Raw genomic sequence first — 19,856 nt, 5'->3', positions numbered from 1 at the left:
GAAGCATCCATATTTCTTGTCCCGAAGGTTCGGATTTTAATATTTTGCACGTCCTGGCCACAGTGAATCAAAACAAAACAGAATCGAATTGTTTACACATATCCAGGAGCTCCAGTGCTAACGCAATTTTCATTGGAAGTAATTTATTTTTAACAGAAAGGAAACCAATATTTCTTTTTGTGTTGTAATATGTTGAAATAACGTTCGTACAGGTTCTGCGTTATTTTCGGAAGGAACGAAATTTGGGGTACCAGGCATTTCACACAAAACCATGGCGGAAATACTCCTAAGTGAAGCTGAGAAAACATTCATATTGCATGGAGTGGAGGTAATATTTTGTTTATGCTGATCGCAGGTGTTAATAAACCTACATATTCTTACTTTTCGGTGAATATATTTAATTATTTTTAATTTAATCGCAAACCTAAATTATCAACCTCCGTGACAGAATGGTTATTGTAGAGGTCCGAATCCAGGGATAAGGCATGTTTGTTTCCTGATCATTTATTCTTAGTCGAGAAAAATGCGACGTAAAACACATATATGGAAACCTCGGTTGTCCAACAATAAATAAGCAAAACCGTCATGATTACTCCTGTCCTGTCCAACTTACTTCTATGGCCCAGCATCCGCTTGCTAGATCTTATTTTTCGTGCAGCTGTTGCCTCTTCCAATTCGCTACACATAGCTACATAATGCAAAGAAATATATGATGTGAGTAGGTGATGCAGGTTCTGTTTGTGTACATGTGTCATGCTAGTTTAGGCCTGAGTTCCTTTTGTTTTATTGCGATTTCATCATGCTACGAATGCAATTTTAACATATTTCGATATACTTCTGTTAACATATACAGCGGGGTTTTAGCGGGTAAGATTCTACTTTACGTCCATTTCCTAAGGAATACGTGTCATATATCGTTGGAAAGCTTATTGGGCTCGGGTACCCTTTTCTACACCCTCGATTTTTCGCACATTTCAAATATTCTCGTTACGAAAATTAGTTCTTCATAAGAAACGATGTTACTAAATAGCGCGGAAAGTAATTTTTTTAGATCTACATGCTACGAAACTTACGTTTTTCAATATTTAGATTCCTTATGTAACGTCGAAACGGTTTTGCAGGGATTTGATCATGGCGCATCTTGGATTCATGTCACAGGCGCACGTCTGAACATTTTCTTTTTCTTCTTATCTTTGACTTGTGCAATGGGATAATTTGCAATTTTTTCTTGTTATGAATGACTTGTGCAATGGGATAATTTGCAATTTCAATATATTATTTATGTAATTTATTGGCGGATTGGATATTTGAGACATTGCAATTGTTTTGTGCGACTTTAGACATTGGAATTGATTTGTGTGACATTGAATTAAGACAAAAGGACTAAATATGAGATTGACACACGTTCAACGGATGAAGGACATAGAGGACTTTGTTCGACGAGACATACGGGACATTGTACTTGACTTCCAGGGAGATGGTCTGTTGCCCCATGAACCATTGGCGCTAGGCCCACGAACCATTGGCGCTAGGCCCACGAACCATTGGCGCTAGCCCCACGAACCATTGGCGCTAGCCCCACGAACCGTTGGCGCTAGCCCCACGAACCATTGGCGCTAGCCCCACGAACCATTGACGCTAGCCCCACGAACCATTGGCACTAGCCCCACGAACCATTGACGCTAGCCCCACGAACCATTGGCGCTAGCCCCACGAAACATTGACGCTAGCCCCACGAACCATTGGCGCGTGGATAGGTTAGTTCAGTTAGGTTGAGATCGATAGTTAAAATTTGGTGTCGTATTAGTATCACGATCTTGAAATTGGAAATAATTGCGAACCATTTCAAACGACAAAATTTCAACTTTAAACGGCTGTACTGTCGTAAATACTTCTTTCCGCGCTCCAATTTTTTTTTATTCACAAATAGGATCAAATAATGTTCATAATGAAAAAAAAATAATTCAAAATTCGAGGGTGTAGAATAGGGTACCCGACCCGCTTATTGTATAAGGAATTCAACAATGTAAATCCCAAAGCGATGGAAAATTACCTGGAGGAGGAAATCGATAAAAACTGATGTTGTCTGGATATGCGTAATTGAACACGTACTGAGAAAATTTTTCGATGATGAGGCACATGTTTAGGAGTGAAATGAGTGCTAATGGAACCTAACCTAACCTCGTAGGCATACCTCGTCCCCATGAATGGTGCATGGGGCTATCGTGAATGGTTCGTGGGGCTACCCATGAATGGTTAGTTGGGCTGCACACACATTCACAACGTGGACACAAAGAGGAGCCTGCAGTGTTGTTAACTCCCATAGGTTACCACCAAAAGGCAATAAGGACATAAAGTAGAATCTAGCCTTTTAGCGATTACTTATTTTTTTGTTCAACATATGCTTTTGTAGTTAGGTTAGGCAGGCCAGGTTTGATTCTCTTAGCATTAAAATAAAGTCCCTAAATGCATTCCACTAAGGTACCGATTTACTTCTTTATTCATTCCCACTGGTCTACGATACTTAACAGTTGCTTGTCAACGGAAAATACATTGTCCATGGGAAGGGCGCATGCTTGCGTAACGTTATTTTTAAGTTGCTCAACATAAATAACTTTTTTCGAAATCTAAACAGTGCTCATTACTTTAAGGGAGGTTCATATTTTGCGTGGCAATAATTGCGAATATTCTATAATAATTAGCCTTCCTGCTAGGAGAATTTGAAAAAAGAAATCATAAAACAATCGGAATTGTTACCCTTGCCTGTGTTAAATTTTTCCTTTGTGCTGCAGCCCAAGGAACAACCTACACAGGAAAAATGAGTGCATAACTAATCTTGAGTCATATTTGTGGGATCTGAAGCAGATGACTGTGCATATGTAGTTAGGATTTTACTGTAATATAGAATTTGCAAGTTAAAATTTTTTTCGTAACAGTTCCGAATGTTTTATGATTTACTTCAAATTCTCCTAGCAGAAAGACTAATTATTGTAGAATTTTGAAAATTTGAAGCATGTGTGCTTCCCATGGACCTAGGTATTCTCCGTTGACAAGCGACTGTAAGTATCATAGAAGAGTGGGAATGAATGTAGAAGTAAATCGAAACCTTAGTAGGATGCAATTAGGGACTTTATTTTGATGCTAAGAGAACTAAACCTGACCTGCCTAACCTAACCACAAAAGCATATATTGAGCAAAATCTTAAGTAATTCATGATGAGAGTTGTGTGAATTACTCACAACTTTAATATATATATATTATTATCTTATGTTTTGTGAGTATCGAGGTAACTCCTGCGACATTTCGGGACGCAACTGCTCCCTTCCTCAGGCTGCTCACATTTAGGTTATGTATAAATCATAACGAAATCAAACTCTCCACAGGTACAGGATATAGTATTGGTATAAGGTGTGTGGTTAAAAAGCAATAAAAATCTAAAACCCATTACAGGTGCACGTCAATCCACGACATGGTGGAACGAAATGTCGCAGGAGTTACCTCGATACTCGCAAAACGTAAGTTAATAATATATATATCTTAAGTAATCGCTTAAATTCCGCAGTATGTGTTAACAGAAGTAAGTCGAAATCGAACCATGTAAGAATTGCATTTGTAGCATGATGACATCGGAATTGAAAAAGGTACTTGGGCCTCTTTTTCTTCTCCACAATTCATGCACGCACACAGATAACACAACAGAATTATGATTACCATAGTATGAAGATACTCGAATAACATTCTACTTAGTGGTCAAGTATGTTAAGTGGTTGACTTGATCTTGCCACTGAGGTTCCTGGATTTCAGTCCGGACCTTGGCATGGGTGTTCTGTGTGAGTGTCCCTTCGTCAATTTGCTCTAACCGTCAGTCATCTTCATCAGCACAATTAGCCAAAAGTGGCAGAAAACCAATGCTAAATAACAAAAATACAAAATCATAGCTTCCACAGTTATTTCTTTACCTTCTTGCCTCTGACCAACGCAAGCACGCCTAGAGTCTTTGTCATTATTCTGTCCTTTCACTTTTCGGATTGTTCTTGTAATGTATTAAAATGTAAATATTTCTCACAACTGTAATGTACATCATGGTATTTTTTTTCTCATTGCAGGATAATTTTAGGTCAGACGGAAGAACACGATATGAGTATCGTCCAATGGAACTTGAGACTGATGTGGTGACCCATGCAAGTGGATCTGCACGTTTACGGTTAGCTAATACTGATATTCTGGTTGGAGTGAAGACTGAGATAGATACGCCATACCCAGAAAGACCGAGAGAGGGAAAAATTGAATTCTTTGTGGACTGGTATGTTTCTTAAATTATTTCTGAGAAGTTTTAATTGTACAGGAATCTATTGACTTAGGATAAATGTACTGTTATGCAAGCACCTTATTCGTATTTTATAACTATAATTTTGATAATTAAAAACAAAGCTGTTTTGTGTTCATTGCACCATGACATGAATGCACGACATGATTATAGATGTAATACTCCGTATATTTCTTGATTTTTCATAAGGGATGTAGTGTAATTAGCCCATGCTCAGTATGCCCTTTTTACCTTGGGTACACACATGAAAGGCTGGGAGAGCAGATACAAGTTCTGATTGTAAAATGCTCCTATATGGTTCAATGAGTAGGTTAGGTGGCCAGACCTGAAGAATTCTCAAAGCCATTTATGCAGGGACATTGATGCAAATTTAACCCTAGTTCGCTCTCACCAGGAATAAACACAAGTCACCCACTTAGTAAAATTAAAAAAATGCATTATGATTATGCTAGGCTTGAAATATAATTTGAATATTTTTGAAGAAACAAAATTCAGTACCATGAGTTATTAGTACAATTTCGTGCTGTGGTGGTGTTAGAAATCTTAAGACAACATTTGCAAGTGAATTACATGTGGGTTCTAATTTTAGTGAACTGTTCAGTCAATTATATTGTTGTTAAATTACTTTTGTGTCAATACTTGTCTTGTTTTTTCCATTGAAAAAGTTCTGCAAATGCCACACCAGAGTTTGAAGGTCGAGGAGGGGAAGAACTGGGAACAGAAATCAGTGGAAGCCTAGCAAGAGCTTATCAAAGCCCTTCAGCATTTGACCTTCGCCCTCTTTGTATACTGCCAGGCCAGCAGTGTTGGATCCTGTATGTTGACATACTGGTAAGTTTCTGTTCTTCCCATGCTTTTACGACTTATGTGAGGGTTATAAGCAAGAGACAAGTGCTCAGAAAAATCATAGGGTTACATTGTGTACGACGTGAGCTTTGTTGTAGTCTCATTATGATTTAAAGACCTGTCAGTCAGCACAGTTTTCTAAATATCAGTACCATCGTAAATACTACTTTGCATCTTTCTTTTCTGCTACAGATCCTGGAATGCGGTGGGAATCTTTTTGATGCTGTGTCAATTGCTGTGAAGGCTGCCTTGCATAACACAAGGCTTCCACGAATATTGAATGCAACGGTTGATGGTGGGCAAGTAGATTTGCAGCTGTCAGATGATCCACATGATTGCCATAGACTTGATGTATCAGGAGCTCCTATTCTTGTTACACTGAGCAAGGTAATTGAGTGAGATAGTAGCGTATATTAGAGTCAGCGGCATGCCCAGGATTTTCGAAAGGGAGGGGTTACGTACACTATTTTTGGTAGTCATCCCTCATTTTGCCATCTTTTCCTACATTCGACTTTTTTTTAGGAATACTGGGCCAAAGGGGGGGTTATAACCCCCACCAACACCCCCTTGAGGGCACCACTGATTAAGAGTACCCCTCCTCCCTCAGTGAGTGCCTCACTATATGGCACAGGTGTTTATTTTAAACCCACCTCACCCCTCCCGATGATGAAAACCTCTGCAATGTGTGTGGGTAATCTAGGAGAAATAAACATAACATTTCATTTCCAATGTGTCCATCTGCCATGGCACCTGCAACTCTTGACAATGTGGCTGTTGCTAGTGCAAACAACTGAACCTTTAATTGATTTTTGTAATTTAGCATCACTTTTCTACCACTTCAGGCTAATTGTGATGATTAGGTTGAGTGATGATGTGACTAAATTCATGAAGAAACCCTTGCAAAGAACACATGCCCAGGCTGGAATTCGAATCCGGGATCTCTGGCATCATACGAGGGTCACTATTTATATTTTGAGCCTAACAATGAAAAAATAGGAATTTGGCATTGAAAACTGCTTTATTGTTTTTCGAAGTATTCTCCTTTATGGTCAATACACTTTTGCATTCATTCGAACCATTTGTCAAAGCAGTTTTTCCAATCTTCTTGAGACATCTCCATAATATGGTTTTTGAACGCATCAACGGCGTCTTCCGCCGACGAAAATCATTGTCCACGCAATTTATTCTTGACATTCGGGAACAAGAAGAAGTCATTGGGTGCCAAATCAGGACTGTACGGCGGATGACCCATCAATTCGATTTTTTGACTGTTCATAAAGTCGGTTGTTAGACGAGATGTGTGACAGCTGGCATTGTCTTGATGAAGAATGATCAGACGGCGTTTGTTTGTTTTCCGTATTTGACCGAAGACCTCTGGCAAACAAATTGTTGTGTACCATTCAGAGTTGACCGTTCTAAGTTCCTCTAAAGGCACAGTTGCCACATGACCAGTTTTCCCGAAAAAACAGGCAACCATTTGTTTCGATGTGCTTCGCGAACAACTTTTGTTGGATTGGGTTCATCTTGAAACACCCATAAGTCGACTGCTGTTTACGTTCCGGCTCATATGCATATATATCCATGATTCGTCACCTGTTACAATCTTATATACGTCTTTTGAAGCACCACGATTGTATTTATTGAGAATTTGTTTGCACCAATTGACGTGAGCGTCTTTTTGAGTTTTTGTCAAATTGTGTGGGATCCAACGAGAACATACCTTTCTCACAGCTAAATGATCATGTAATATTTTATATATGCTGGTGAAACTAATGCCTATGGTTGCCTCAATCTCACAGTATGTCACATGACGATCTTGCAGTATTAGGTTTTGCACAGCATCAATGTTTTCTTGAACAACAACTGATTTTGGCGAATGACGGCCACGATTGAATTCGTTATACCAGCGTTTCACAGTGGCAAAGGATGGGGCTTCATCGCCAAATGTGGAAGTAAGTTGATCGATGCACTCTTGTCTTGATAATCCACGTCGAAAATCGTAAAAAATCAGCGCACGAAAATGTGCACGAGTTAATTCCATTTTATTGTTGTCGCGCAATCTCCAAGGCAACATAAACAACACAAATCAAGCTATTGACAAAACATTTGAAGTACGTTATGGTCAATAATGCCATACGATTCCGTGCAAACGTCAAATCGCACCTAACTTCAATCAGTGTTGCCAAGGCTCAAAATATAAATAGTGACCCTCGTAGCATGCTGTGCTAACCAAATGCGGTTCAGTATCCTCCGATGAAGATTTTCTTTGCTACTTTTAGCTGTACATCTCATCTGCAAGGTTTTCCCTCATGAGGTTCACCCTCTGGATGATGAACATTCTCTGTTCGATGGTGAGCATGTGTTTACATTTTCATAAAAAAAAGAAAGGACGACCTCTGAGAAAATTAACAGGTGCTGATATATACAGTCTTGTATGTATATTACCATAGTACACATAGAAGACATTACCTATGTCAAGTTGCTGAGTTGGAAAGTGTGAAGAGGCGTTAATTTGTACGAAGATGATGAAAAATGTTTACTTCTTGAACACATTTATCCCCTACATATGCTCATTTTATGAATACAACACTATACTTTAATCCCTAGTGTCCTCATGGCTTGAGTTAGTATACAATAAAATGTAGATACTTAAAGGTACTTATGATAGTGAGCATGGATTTTAACGAAAAATACGTTTCAGAATTCCACTGATCTCTTCATCAGGTTACCAAACTAGGCCAGTGTAACTACACCTTAGCCACGTCAGATATGACAAGGACTTTAATAATGATATTATTAAATATCCTACTGGGTTGGTGCTGCCATTGCTGCTGGCAACCATGCAGAAAACTGAATTTGTGCACTCCTTGTTATTCCAGCAACAATAATAAATCTGGAGGAATTTATGGTGAGGTTAAAATCCATACTCACTATCGTAAGTACCTTTAAGTATCTACATTTTATTGTATACTAACTTATTCAACGTGAGTAAGTCGCACGAACACTACATACTCATGGCTGATTTGCAAAGAATGTAGTGATACTAACTCATTCTTTGCAGATATGAACAAAGGGCTTCTGAACACATAGTGGTATCATCTTCACCTTGTATATTAATATACAAATGATCTCGATATGAGAGCCATTTGGCAAGAAAAGATTAGCTTTCTTATACTTCAATAAAAGGCAATCACATACATTTTTCTCTATGGCAATCAGAAATTTAACTTTATCATCTTCTTACTCAATTTTGATGAAAAGCCTGAAGTCTGTAAAAGAGATCAAGATATTAACGTATTTTCACCACAGTAAAACATTCAGAAACAATAAAGAAGACTGATAAGAAAATGAGTCCAGAGCCATCTATTGTTCACCACAGCAAACCATAGCTTTACATGGTAGCGATTTTTTAAATCTATTTTGCTTTCAAATTATTCAATAATATGGTAAATTCATGCAATATTTTCAAAAACTATTCAATTTTGTTATTACAAACTGTGTAAAAATTTTATGTCAGCCTGTGTTTGATTCTGGGAAGAAAAAATATCAATAAAGAAGGAAGTGAAAGAGGTGTCATCATCACTACTGGAAAAAAAGATGGCAGATAGCAAAAATCGAAAAAAATTGTGAGTAACTTTTATTTTCCTTAGCCCAGGTCTGCATATGTGTGATCCAAAGGCATGACATGTGTAAATTTTAGCTGAGTTTGATAGTTGGTGGAGGCACATAGTGTTTCAGATCCACTTTAAACTGTAGTTCAGTCCCGATTAGCCTAGCTGTGCATGAAGTGGACTTACAGCAAAAACTCAAACCCTAGATGGGCAAAATGCTCTCAGATCTATGGTGTTTAATGAAAGACAATTTAAAGTGGAATGTTGCCAAAGATTGTGCTACAAAATAATCTCTTACCGTCTCTCCCTTCACAGCTGAAAGATGATTTAAACATATACCCAGTATTTTCAGTACAACAGGTTGGTTACCTTCGAAATTGTGCCATTAAATATTATTTTGTTTAAGGTTAGGGCTGCCAATTCAAAGTCGTTCAGAACAATTATACATTTTAATGTGATGGCTTTTCATTGCAACTGTACCATATCTGTCTACCTCATTTCCTTTGAAATACTCATAATTTCACATGAGATAATCACAAAATTTGTTTCTTCTCACAATGTTGTTGCAAAAATAATGCAAATTCTGCATAATTTTCATGATATTTGTTACATTGTCAATGTGTGTGAACAAACTGATGTATTTCGCTGTTTTTAAAATACAACTGTGCATGTATGAATTTATTTTACAAGAACAATGTGCAATTTAAAAAAATATTGTACACTTCTGTTCACAAAAAGTTGCACACTCGTTTGAGTTGAAGTCCAGCTTCGTGTCGAAAGTACAGTGCTTTCAGAACACTTACTTCAGCTGTACTTCCAGACATGAAGCTGGACTTCAACTCAAACGAGTGTGCCACTTTTTGGGAACAGAAGTGTACATAATAAAAGGGGAGAATTTGGCTCTAGATGCTCGACAGAATTATTGTATCAAAATTATTTTCAGTTTTTACCAATCCATCATTTTTGTCTAATGCAAATAATATATCCAAGTTCTCTTGACTGTTTTGGAGGAAGTTCTAAAAGGATGAAACAATTCATGTGCATCGATTTCACTCGGAAGGTTGTTTGCTGAAATCACTTATATCATATACACTACCCACAGATAGGAGAGCACTGTGTGGTGGATCCAACAGCAGAGGAAGAAACTTGTAGCAAGTCAGGAATTGTGGTGGCTGTGACAGAATCTGGGCAAGTAACATCTACATTCAAGACAGGAGTAGGGAGCTTGCATCCAGAAACACTCGCAGATGCACTTAGGGTAAGTTACATGAGATTTGTATTTATAAATGTGCCTATTTGTACTCTTTTTTTCATTGACCATTTATACTGCACAGGGACGGTTATAACGGGTATCGTTATGCGAGTCATATCATATTCATATGTATTCATGTTCTTTCCCTCTATGATTGATAATGATTATTGATAATTTGCCACGACTGTTGCTTCGCACATGTTAATAATCTTGAGGACTCACAAAACAAAATCTGTATATCTGATGGCAACAGTGTGCAGCACGATAAGAGAAGCAGTTCTTTTGAACAGTTCAATGACAATAGCTAATCTTGATTTCCAAACGGGATCTAGAAAGAAAATGCTTCTTCCTTTTATGCGATTTGGTGAATTTGTGCAAAACAAAGATCAAACAATGGGTTATTGATCATTTATGGACATACGTTGGAAGTGAAAGCAGCTCTGCGCTGAGGATTGGACTTCTTGCAGGAAATCGCAGGATGGAATCCTAAAGTGATGAACGGGTTGCGGAAGAGCGATTCAGGAGTTCGGCTGAAAGGGAATGGTAGACACGGAAGTTGGCTGCAATTCATGCTCGAGATGTCAACGGATATCAGACCATCGATAGGTTATCCATCCAAGTTAAATGATGCCAATGATTCACGAAGAATAGGATTACCTTCGTCACAAGAAATATTGGTGCACAAGTGAAGGTGTGGACCGATATTTGAATTTTATTTCTCGCTCAGTGTTCATAGATCGAAGGACCCGGAATTATTGTAAGTACGAAACTTTATCTAACTAAGTGCTAACGGATAACCCAAATCTAACTTGGGATTCATGAAACTCATCTGCTTCATACGTATTTAAGCTAGCTCTTGTGTGCGAATATTATGGCCATAATACGGAACTTAATACTTCGTTAATTTGGGCGGGAAGCGCAAGCTAGGGGTAGCCATCTTGACGAGGAAATCTCGCTACCCAAGACTATGTAGATAATAATTACTGTAAATAATCTTCAATTTCTCGTGCTCAATATACTCATTACTTTCTGTGTTATTTTTGTCAGAACTTAACATATAATGAATGAGAGATTTTATGACGTATTTTCACGCCCGTCAGCTGTTGAAAATTGATGTAGCTAAAACTTAAACTGACAAGTTCTATTGTTCGTATTTAAATATTTGAAATGGTATAAAATTGTATTTGTCTAGCAAGGTTAAAACAATCTAAGCTGATAATTCTCCAGAATATTATCACACGTAATAATAGACGGTGTCGACGAGCTCTGTGTGATCGGTTGTAATGTAAAAGGATAACAGCCATATCAGCTGACATTTCATGTACGACTACGCTATTGTCCAGCATGATGGTTAGGTGCAAAATATTGTTTGCACAAAATAATATGTTTTCTGATCGTTGTAGTTCAAAGTAAAATTCAGCAGATTTTATTTTTGCAGTTGTTCAAGTTAATAAAAGCACATGAATCAATTTTCTAGTGTCGATATTATTAAGTTGCAGGTTTCTCAATTCATGTAACGTAACCATGTGTGTACTAATGTCAGTGATCTCTTACAGGGGGGGGGGGGGGGTTCACTTCTTACTGGTCACTCGTGTATGATTAATAACTCAAGAAGTTGTAAATTAAAGTTACCATAACGTATTCTTTATCTGGGAAAGAATTCGAATTAAGTTTATCTTTTCCGGCACGTTAATAAGTCAATAGAGAGGGGTTAATTTCAATGTACAGGGTGCACAGGTGACAGTGGGAATTTTTTACAAAGCATAAATTCATTTCTGCTGCAGCTTTTATACTTCTTGAGCTCTAGAGTGGTGAACATAACCTTTTAGGATATTTTTATGTCAAGATTCTATTGGTCTGATTAGGTTTAATCGGTGTGATTCTTTTGACACGGCAACCAGCGTTACCGATGTGATGGGTCATGTTGAGGTCATTCGTGGGAATTTTTAATGATTTCAGTGTTCATTAAATTGAGAAGTCTTGTAAATTGATTATACCAATTTTCGACCTGGTGGGCAGAAGCTGTATATTGATAGATTAGGGTGGGCAGGTATAAATGTAAGGGCATATATATATATAAATATATATATATATATATATAAATCAAAGAAGGTAAAAGGAAACACTCACCGGACAGTAGGAAAATTCAAAATTTTCGCTAATTTCATAACATCATCGGTGTGAGAAGAAATAGACGGAACCGGAAGTCGGGTCACTGCAGAGTTGCCAGGTCCCCATCGAAGAAGAAGCGGTGCGTAGAACGAAAAAAACACTGTTTCGTCACCAGGCTCGTCGTAAACTGTGAGTGTGTAGGAAGAGTTGGGAGGGCGGGAGGGACGGGATGGTTTGGTGGGGGGGAAGGTGAGTGAGGGATGGGCATTACTGGGTGGCCTTGTTCAGGCCAGGTGGAGTGGTTGCACTCATGGCTGATATATAGGCCCTTTCCCATCTTTTGCGAACAGAGGTGTTGGCTGGTTTGGGTAGGAGATGGATGATCGCTACCCGGAAGCAGTCGTTGAAACTGATGTTGTGGTGGTTGGTGTGGACGGCGACAGTGAAGTCCAGGTTGTGGGTGGAGGAGCGGTGGTTATTGATGCGGAGGTTGAGGGCTGTTGATGTTTCCCCCAGGTAAAAATCACCACAGATGTTGCAGGTGAGGATGTAGATAAGGTTTGAGGCATGGCAGGTCCCTTTTGGATGAAGGGTAAATTTGCCAGTGGCCGTGTGCACCTGGAGGGTGTGAGAAGTGATGAGGATGGGGCAGGTCTTGCACCTGGGGCGGTTGCATTTATGGGCAGGGGGGTGTTGGATGTGTGGTGAAGGAGTGTTGTGGACCAGGATGTTTTGGAGGTTGGGGGAGCGTTTGAAAACCACCCTTGGTTTATCAGGAAATATGCTTTTGGTTTCAGGATCACTGTGGAGAATTGGGAGAAGAGAGTGCAGTGTGTGCCTGAGTTTGTTGAGGTGGGGATGATATTGGGTGATGAGTGCCGGTGGGTTGGTGGCAGCAGGTTTCTTGGTGGTAGTGGTGGACCCTTTGTCAACATCAAAATCCTCCCAGCTGACAAAGGGTCCACCACGGTGGTCTTGAACTCTCAAGACTATCTGGCGGAAGCCAACCGCCAGCTGGCTGAGCCCTCCACCTACAAACCCACCACAGTTGACCTATCCGCCGAACACCTCAACAAAATCCAGGACTTCATCCACACCCGCGGCCCCCCTGAAGGCCTAACAGCTCGTACCACCGCCATGTTAATACCCAACAATCCCCGCACCCCCACCTTCTATCTTTTGCCCAAAATCCACAAACCTGGCAACCCCGGTAGACCCATTGTGTCCAGTTATAACTCACCCACAGAAAGAATCTCAGCCTTTGTTGACTCCCATCTCCAGCCTCTTGTGAAAGCTCTGCCCTCCTACCTCCGTGACACCAACCACTTCCTCCAGAAAATCAGCACCCTTCCACCATTGCCCCCAAATACCATCCTTGCCACCATCGATATTACTTCCCTCTACACCAATATACCTCACTCCCATGGCCTCCGCTCCATAGAATTCTATCTCAATAGCAGACCCAAACCTCACAACCCCAGCACCAACTTCCTGACCCACCTAGCCCACCTTGTCCTCACTTGTAACAACTTCATCTTTGAAAACCAAAATTTCCTACAGATCCGAGGTACAGCCATGGGTACCAGAATGACCCCATCCTATGCAAACCTCTTCATGGGCAAACTTGAGCAAGAGTTTTTGGCTACCCCACCCCTCCAACCCCTCCTCTGGCTTCGCTTCATCGACGACATCTTCATGCTCTGGACACATGGAGAACCATCCTTGTCAGCCTTCCTGGACCAACTTAACCACTTCCGTTCCCCAAAATTCACCTGGACACACTCCCCCAACCAGATCACCTTCCTGGATGTGGACGTGCACATCGAGGGAGGACACCTGACTACCTCCATCCACATAAAACCCACCAACCACATGCAATACCTACACTTCTCCAGCTCCCACCCGTTCCACACCAAAAAAGCCATTCCATTCTCTCTGGCCCTCAGGGGACAGCGCTTGAACACTTCACCCACCTCCCGCCAGAATTATAACCTCCGCCTACACCAGGCCCTGGTTAACCGTGGATATATATTGGCCATGAGTGCAACCACTCCACCTGGCTTGAACAAGGCCACCCAGTAATGCCCATCCCTCCCTCCCACCCTCCCTCCCAGCTCATCCCACACACTCACAGTTTATGACGAGCCTGGTGACGAAACAGTGTTTTTTTCATTCTATGCACCGCTTCTTCTTCAATGGTGACCTGGCAACTCTGCAGTGCCCCAACTTCTATTTCTCCTCACACCGATGATGCTATGAAATTAGCGAAAATTTTGATTTTTTTCTACTCTCCGGTGAGTGTTTCCTTTTACCTTCTTTGATTTTTACTTAGCCCTTTTGGCCCTCCTTGCTTTTATCATATATATATATATATACACACACACATATGTAAGACACATATATGTATGACATACATGCATATGTATCCCCTTCTCTCTTATACACCCGATTTCCCTTCACTTCTTTTCCCTTTTAACTCCCTAATGCTTTCTTATATCTTTCTTTCTCAGCTTGTTATCTCTTTCTCCCTTTCTCTTGTTCCATTCTTCAAATGTTTCTCTTAACTGCCATTCACATACACATCACATATGTTGTTTTTTTTGTATGTTTGGTGTCTTTCCTCTTTCTTTTCTAACTTATTTTCGTATCTTATTCCACTTCTTTGTCTCCGATGGACACAATTATTTCAAGGAAGTATTTGTGTGTGCACAGCCATACATTCTAATCACATTCTTTCCTTCATGTCAATATAGTGAAATAAATGTGAATTGGTTGCATCACATTTTGTCCTTCAAGTGCAAAAATACAAGGCACATACCTACTCCACTTTATATGTTAGGGTACAGTAATAGAAGGTATACAATGGTGAAGGATTAAATTACTTTTTCGTAATTTAAATGTTCCTGATGATATATTATTATCATCATATCAGTTTTTGACAAACTTGGGGGTTAATGATCACTTATCTTGGCTTACAAGGTTATTACAACTGACAAATGTATCTGAATGTTTGCAGTAAAGACTATCGGGTGCCAAAACTTGGGGGCAAGCACAGTTTATTTTTTTGGTAGAAAAGTCTTAGCATTAAGAGACCATAGTGCGGGTGCAACAAGTGATAATATATAGCAGTGGGAACTCCCCCCTCCTAACTGCCGCCTCTGGATATTTGGATTAAAATAAATGCCTTATTGGGAATGTAAACACACACACGGAAAAACAAATTCTTTGTTCATTCTGCATAAAGTATCCCCAGGCTTACGAAAGGCTATTTTCACAAAATATCGCCCAAAAGTAATAATCAAATAACATTGAAAAATCTGTTAGCTAAGTTGTTATTCATTTTCTGAAGCAAGTCTTCATTACTCATGCGGGAGAAGTGACGTATGGTTAGATTAACACATGCACTGAGGTAACAAATAGTTTAGATTTTGTAGAATGTTGATCACAATACCCGGTAATTCATCTATTTTTCACAAATGACTTTGGTTGTATGGCGCAAACTTTTCGAAAGCGCTCAAATGTCAACCTCCATCCTGCGTAGTATACCCTGGAAACTTTAATCTTGCGGGTGAAGGAGTCTCTGGCACCTGGAACCACAGTCAAAATAATAATTTCGGGGGGTTGTATTTTCAATGTCTGCGTGTATTTATTTACCCCCTTCCCACTTTCATCTAATTACCATTGAACCTCATTGTCGGCATTAGCTAAAATAAGCAGAAAAGTGACTTCACATAGAATAAATCAGTCGAATCAGCAACAACTTACTTTTTCAAAATTGGAGTTTCATTAGTTCATACCGCTTCGAAAGTTGAGGTGGTAGTTTCAATTTCACATTCTTTCATTCTTGAATCAAGGCAGCTAACTCCGTGAACAATAACGTTGTTTTCCGAAAGTCTCAAATATTTGTTTCTGGCAATACACCCTCTTAAATGAACGCATCTTCTATGGTGATAATATGACACGTTGCCTGTGAGTTTTTTCTGTACATTTTTTCTCCAATGGCGTAACGTTGTCGCCTTATAATGAAGAGGTTCTGGTTTCTACTGCCCCCTCCCTGGTGGAAGCACAATGCACACTGGTTCGGACTCCACTTTAAACTGTAGGATTAGTCCCGATTAGCCTATCTGAAAACAAGTAAACAAAATTATCTTATGGATACTTCGTGACATACTTTTTCTTCTTCACTTCATCTGCATCTACAGATTCTGTTGATCTTTTCTGCTAAACCTCTGATGCTTCTAAAGTTTAAACCATTCCTATCGTCATTGATTAGTTCTCAGACACCCTCAAAACAAAGCTTTCCTTTCAACCCCTCCTTCTTTTAATTCTACGTAAATTAATCACAAGAAAATTCGCATGATTACGTAACTGATAGGCAAAATTTATGTGTGGAACTTGGATTTCTAAATAGAATTAGCCACCCATTGTCAATTAAATAGTTCTTTGCTTTTCCAAACCCACATAACTGTTACATCAAAATTAATATACCTCGGTATTGTAGTGGTTATTGTGATTGCTTCTTATTTGTATTTATTAGTAGAACAAAGACAAAGTTGTTATTTTGTATACCATGTAGATATTTGAAAATGACAGGTATGCAGAATGTAAATATAAAAATTGTAATGAAATATAGAGACACTTCTGGAATTTCAATATAGACCTAATTAAAAAGTCAAAATAATTTATTGTGTTGCTGGAGGAAGCAACACTGAGGTTTTTATTTGTTTATTTAGAGATTATTTTCATCATACGCAGGCGGGGATTTATATGCGTAAAGAACCGGAGCTTACAACACCAAGACCCCACCCCAATCCCTCCACAGTTTCAGTTATAACTTTTCGCCAAGCTAAAAGAGGTGGTTAGTTATACATATTTCTTCATCAGATCCGAAGTAGCTAATTTTTTCTTTATGTGGTACTTTTCAAAGCAGTTTTTTTCCCTTGAAGGCCCGGAGCTGCATCTTGACCATACCCTGCATAATTTTGCACCTCCTAAGCCCACTAGCTGCTTCTAATCATAGAAGTATTGAATTGGTCACAGTTTTCTTGCTTTCTAATGACAAAGTTAAATCAGCTTTTTATGGGATGCTGATGTGTGAACATTTCTAGTATAGATAATATTCATTAGTAAAATATAAGTGTAATGAACACCAGAATACACTTATTTATTGCAACATTTACATATCTCTAACTATATGTACTTCCACCCCTTTTTTGTCCCTGATACTGCACTTTTTTCACATTCGATACAGCTAAAGTTGGTTTTACTTGTACAGTACATGCCCAATTTTGTCATTTATGTATGTCTGTAGATTCCTTCCAGGTAACACCATGAAAGAAACTAGCACCTCTGGGGATGATGCCATATTGAATACCTTACCATAGGGCTGGAACAACGGATACAGCAACAAATTTGCATATCAAACAAGTCCTTTAATTCACTTAGCATTATACAGTAATTAGATACGTTTGCACGCTGATAAGATACACGAAAGCCCACATCCGATAAGGCTAGCTGAAAAATGTTCTTCTCGCTGCCGCGAGACGACATGCACCATGCCGCTGTGTTAGAATATCACGCTCCCAGAATTCTGCGTTCTTGCAAGAAGCTCCCAGCGGGAGTAAAATAGAAACAAATGAGGAACGGAAATCAATACTATATACAATATTCAACAATATATATAGGTGCAGAACCACCCAGTTGATTTTTTTGAGAAGCGTTAATACTCCTTTTGTGCACCTCTTCCATGGAATACACCTTGGACTGCATTATGCAAACTAGAAAGGTATTTGGACTCGGAGCCATTATAAACCTCTGTGGGGCTCATGTGTTGTGCCTGTATGTCTTCATCATTCATCATCATCTTCACAAATTTCCAGCAATTTACATATGTGAGAAAAGTTGGTTTACCAGCAGTAAACACAGCAACATGGGAGAATATGCCATTGGTATCGACCATACTTCAAATGCACATCCACTCATGGTGCTTTGCTGCCTGGGCAACATTTTGCATCCTCCACCATTGCAGACATAGATCTTTGCTTTAACTACTGGGAAATTTGTGTAGCAAGTGGTGGGGTACTTGCCTGCAAAGTTTATTAGCAAATTGACAATTATAAAATGAAGTAGATTGATGTGTTCCGTCCATAGCATGTAATATACTGTGTGTGTTCCTTGAACATCCAAAAACAACCTTAATTTTTTCTCTCCCACAGATGGGAAAAGATGTTGGAATAGAGCTTAGCAACAGCCTTAACACAACTTTGGAAGAAGAGGAAAAGATGGGATTGAATCGAAAAAGATACGGTTTTTTGAAATGAAGAAATATGGATTCCCTGTATTAGTGATTGGATGATATGTAGATATGTTGTCAACTGAATGGATGTCTGTGAGTGTGAATATGTTGTGTATTATTAAGGTTTAAATGTTAGGAACGGAGAAGATTTTATTGCTTATATTTTGGAGCTATTTTTTTACTTTGTTCAGAAGTTACATTTTGCATCATAGAATAATGTCATAACATGCAAGGAATCTGACTAAATAGCATTGACTAGTTGGATTACCATTATGTTACACAAAGCAGTGCATATAAGTAACATAATGTTTTTGTTGCTTTTGAACTGGAAGTGTATTGCATACAGTTATTTCTACATACCGGCATGGAAAGAATTTTGTAAAAACAAGGTAACATTCAGTATTAAAACCAGAGAAGGAATTATATTTTATAAAATTTAAGTAGTTGTCATTTGTATATGTGGCTGGTTTCAATAAGCTATGTAAAAAATAAACCTGGATTAAACAAGAAAAAACTTGCAAAATAAGATGTATTATATTCCACTTCCTGTTAAATTGCATTGTAAAGGGAAAATGTACAGAAATAGAAATGACTTCGCAAATAAACATTTGTTTATTCCAACAAGTGAATATTATTAATATTTGAAGTGTTATCACGTGGATTTGAACAGCAGAAATATTGTCTCCTGTAATAAAAATGTGCAGGATGTGCTGATATCTAACATATAAGAATCTACATTCATTACTCCATTAAATAAAAAGAATATGCCAACAAAAATAAAGAAAAGCTGATCATTCCTGAATATCCAGTGTGAGACATTAGATGAGGAGAGCAGGTGAAACAAATGTTAACATATTTTCATTACTGGATTAGGAGTTTATTATTTTTTATTTGTTGTGTGAGTTTTTTTAACGAACTGTGTTTTATACATGTTAATTTTTATGCAATTGTAAGCAGTTAGAGTTGGTTCATGTTGGGTTGTACATCTAACTGTTATAAGCTTAGACTTGTACACTGCTATTCAGATAAAGTGACATGTTTTTAAACTGTCTAACCTTATAAAATGTGCCACTTTATGAGAACAAGAATGTGCAAGAGCATCTGATTTGCCTGATAGGATTGTTGATATTGTGCAAAGAATTTCTCAGCTGGATGTTTCAGTTTTACCATGCAATTAGTGAACAACACTAAATTGTATGAACATTATTTTCTCTAATAAAAGTTTTTTCGGTTGAGATAAAGTCCAAAAGAGTAAAGAATAACTGAATTAGGCAATGCTGAGTGTCTTCAGTACATAAATAGAAATTATAGAGTGCCTTTCATGATGGTGGAGTTGGCCATGGAGGGCAGCGAGAGCGCGTCTGGTGGCAAACTGGATCGAAAATCCAAGTAACTGGAACCGCTAGCTATGTA

At 38.7% G+C, this 19,856-nt stretch overlaps 1 protein-coding gene across 1 annotated transcript; it reads left to right on the top strand.

The window, feature by feature from the left end:
* The first annotated feature begins 88 nt into the window (after positions 1-88).
* Positions 89-18,871, top strand: Rrp42 (exosome complex component Rrp42). Its single transcript, XM_083138490.1, has 6 exons — positions 89-328; positions 4,107-4,303; positions 4,993-5,158; positions 5,366-5,560; positions 9,887-10,042; positions 18,364-18,871. The coding sequence occupies exons 1-6, from the start codon at positions 272-274 to the stop codon at positions 18,466-18,468; spliced, it is 876 nt and encodes a 291-aa protein (XP_082994616.1). The 5' UTR covers positions 89-271; the 3' UTR covers positions 18,469-18,871.
* The last annotated feature ends 985 nt before the right edge of the window (positions 18,872-19,856 follow it).

Source organism: Lepisma saccharinum, chromosome 17 (genome assembly GCF_977018435.1).
Source record: "Lepisma saccharinum chromosome 17, izLepSacc3.1, whole genome shotgun sequence".
NCBI lineage: Eukaryota > Metazoa > Arthropoda > Insecta > Zygentoma > Lepismatidae > Lepisma > Lepisma saccharinum.
This window is presented reverse-complemented; position numbering and strand designations above follow the sequence as displayed.

Coding starts and splice junctions, on each gene's coding strand:
- Rrp42 (XM_083138490.1), top strand. CDS start 272: ATGGCGGAAATACTCCTAAGTGAAGCTGAGAAAACATTCATATTGCAT. Junction 329..4,106: donor TCATATTGCATGGAGTGGAG/GTAATATTTTGT, acceptor TTCTCATTGCAG/GATAATTTTAGGTCAGACGG. Junction 5,159..5,365: donor TCCTGTATGTTGACATACTG/GTAAGTTTCTGT, acceptor TTTCTGCTACAG/ATCCTGGAATGCGGTGGGAA.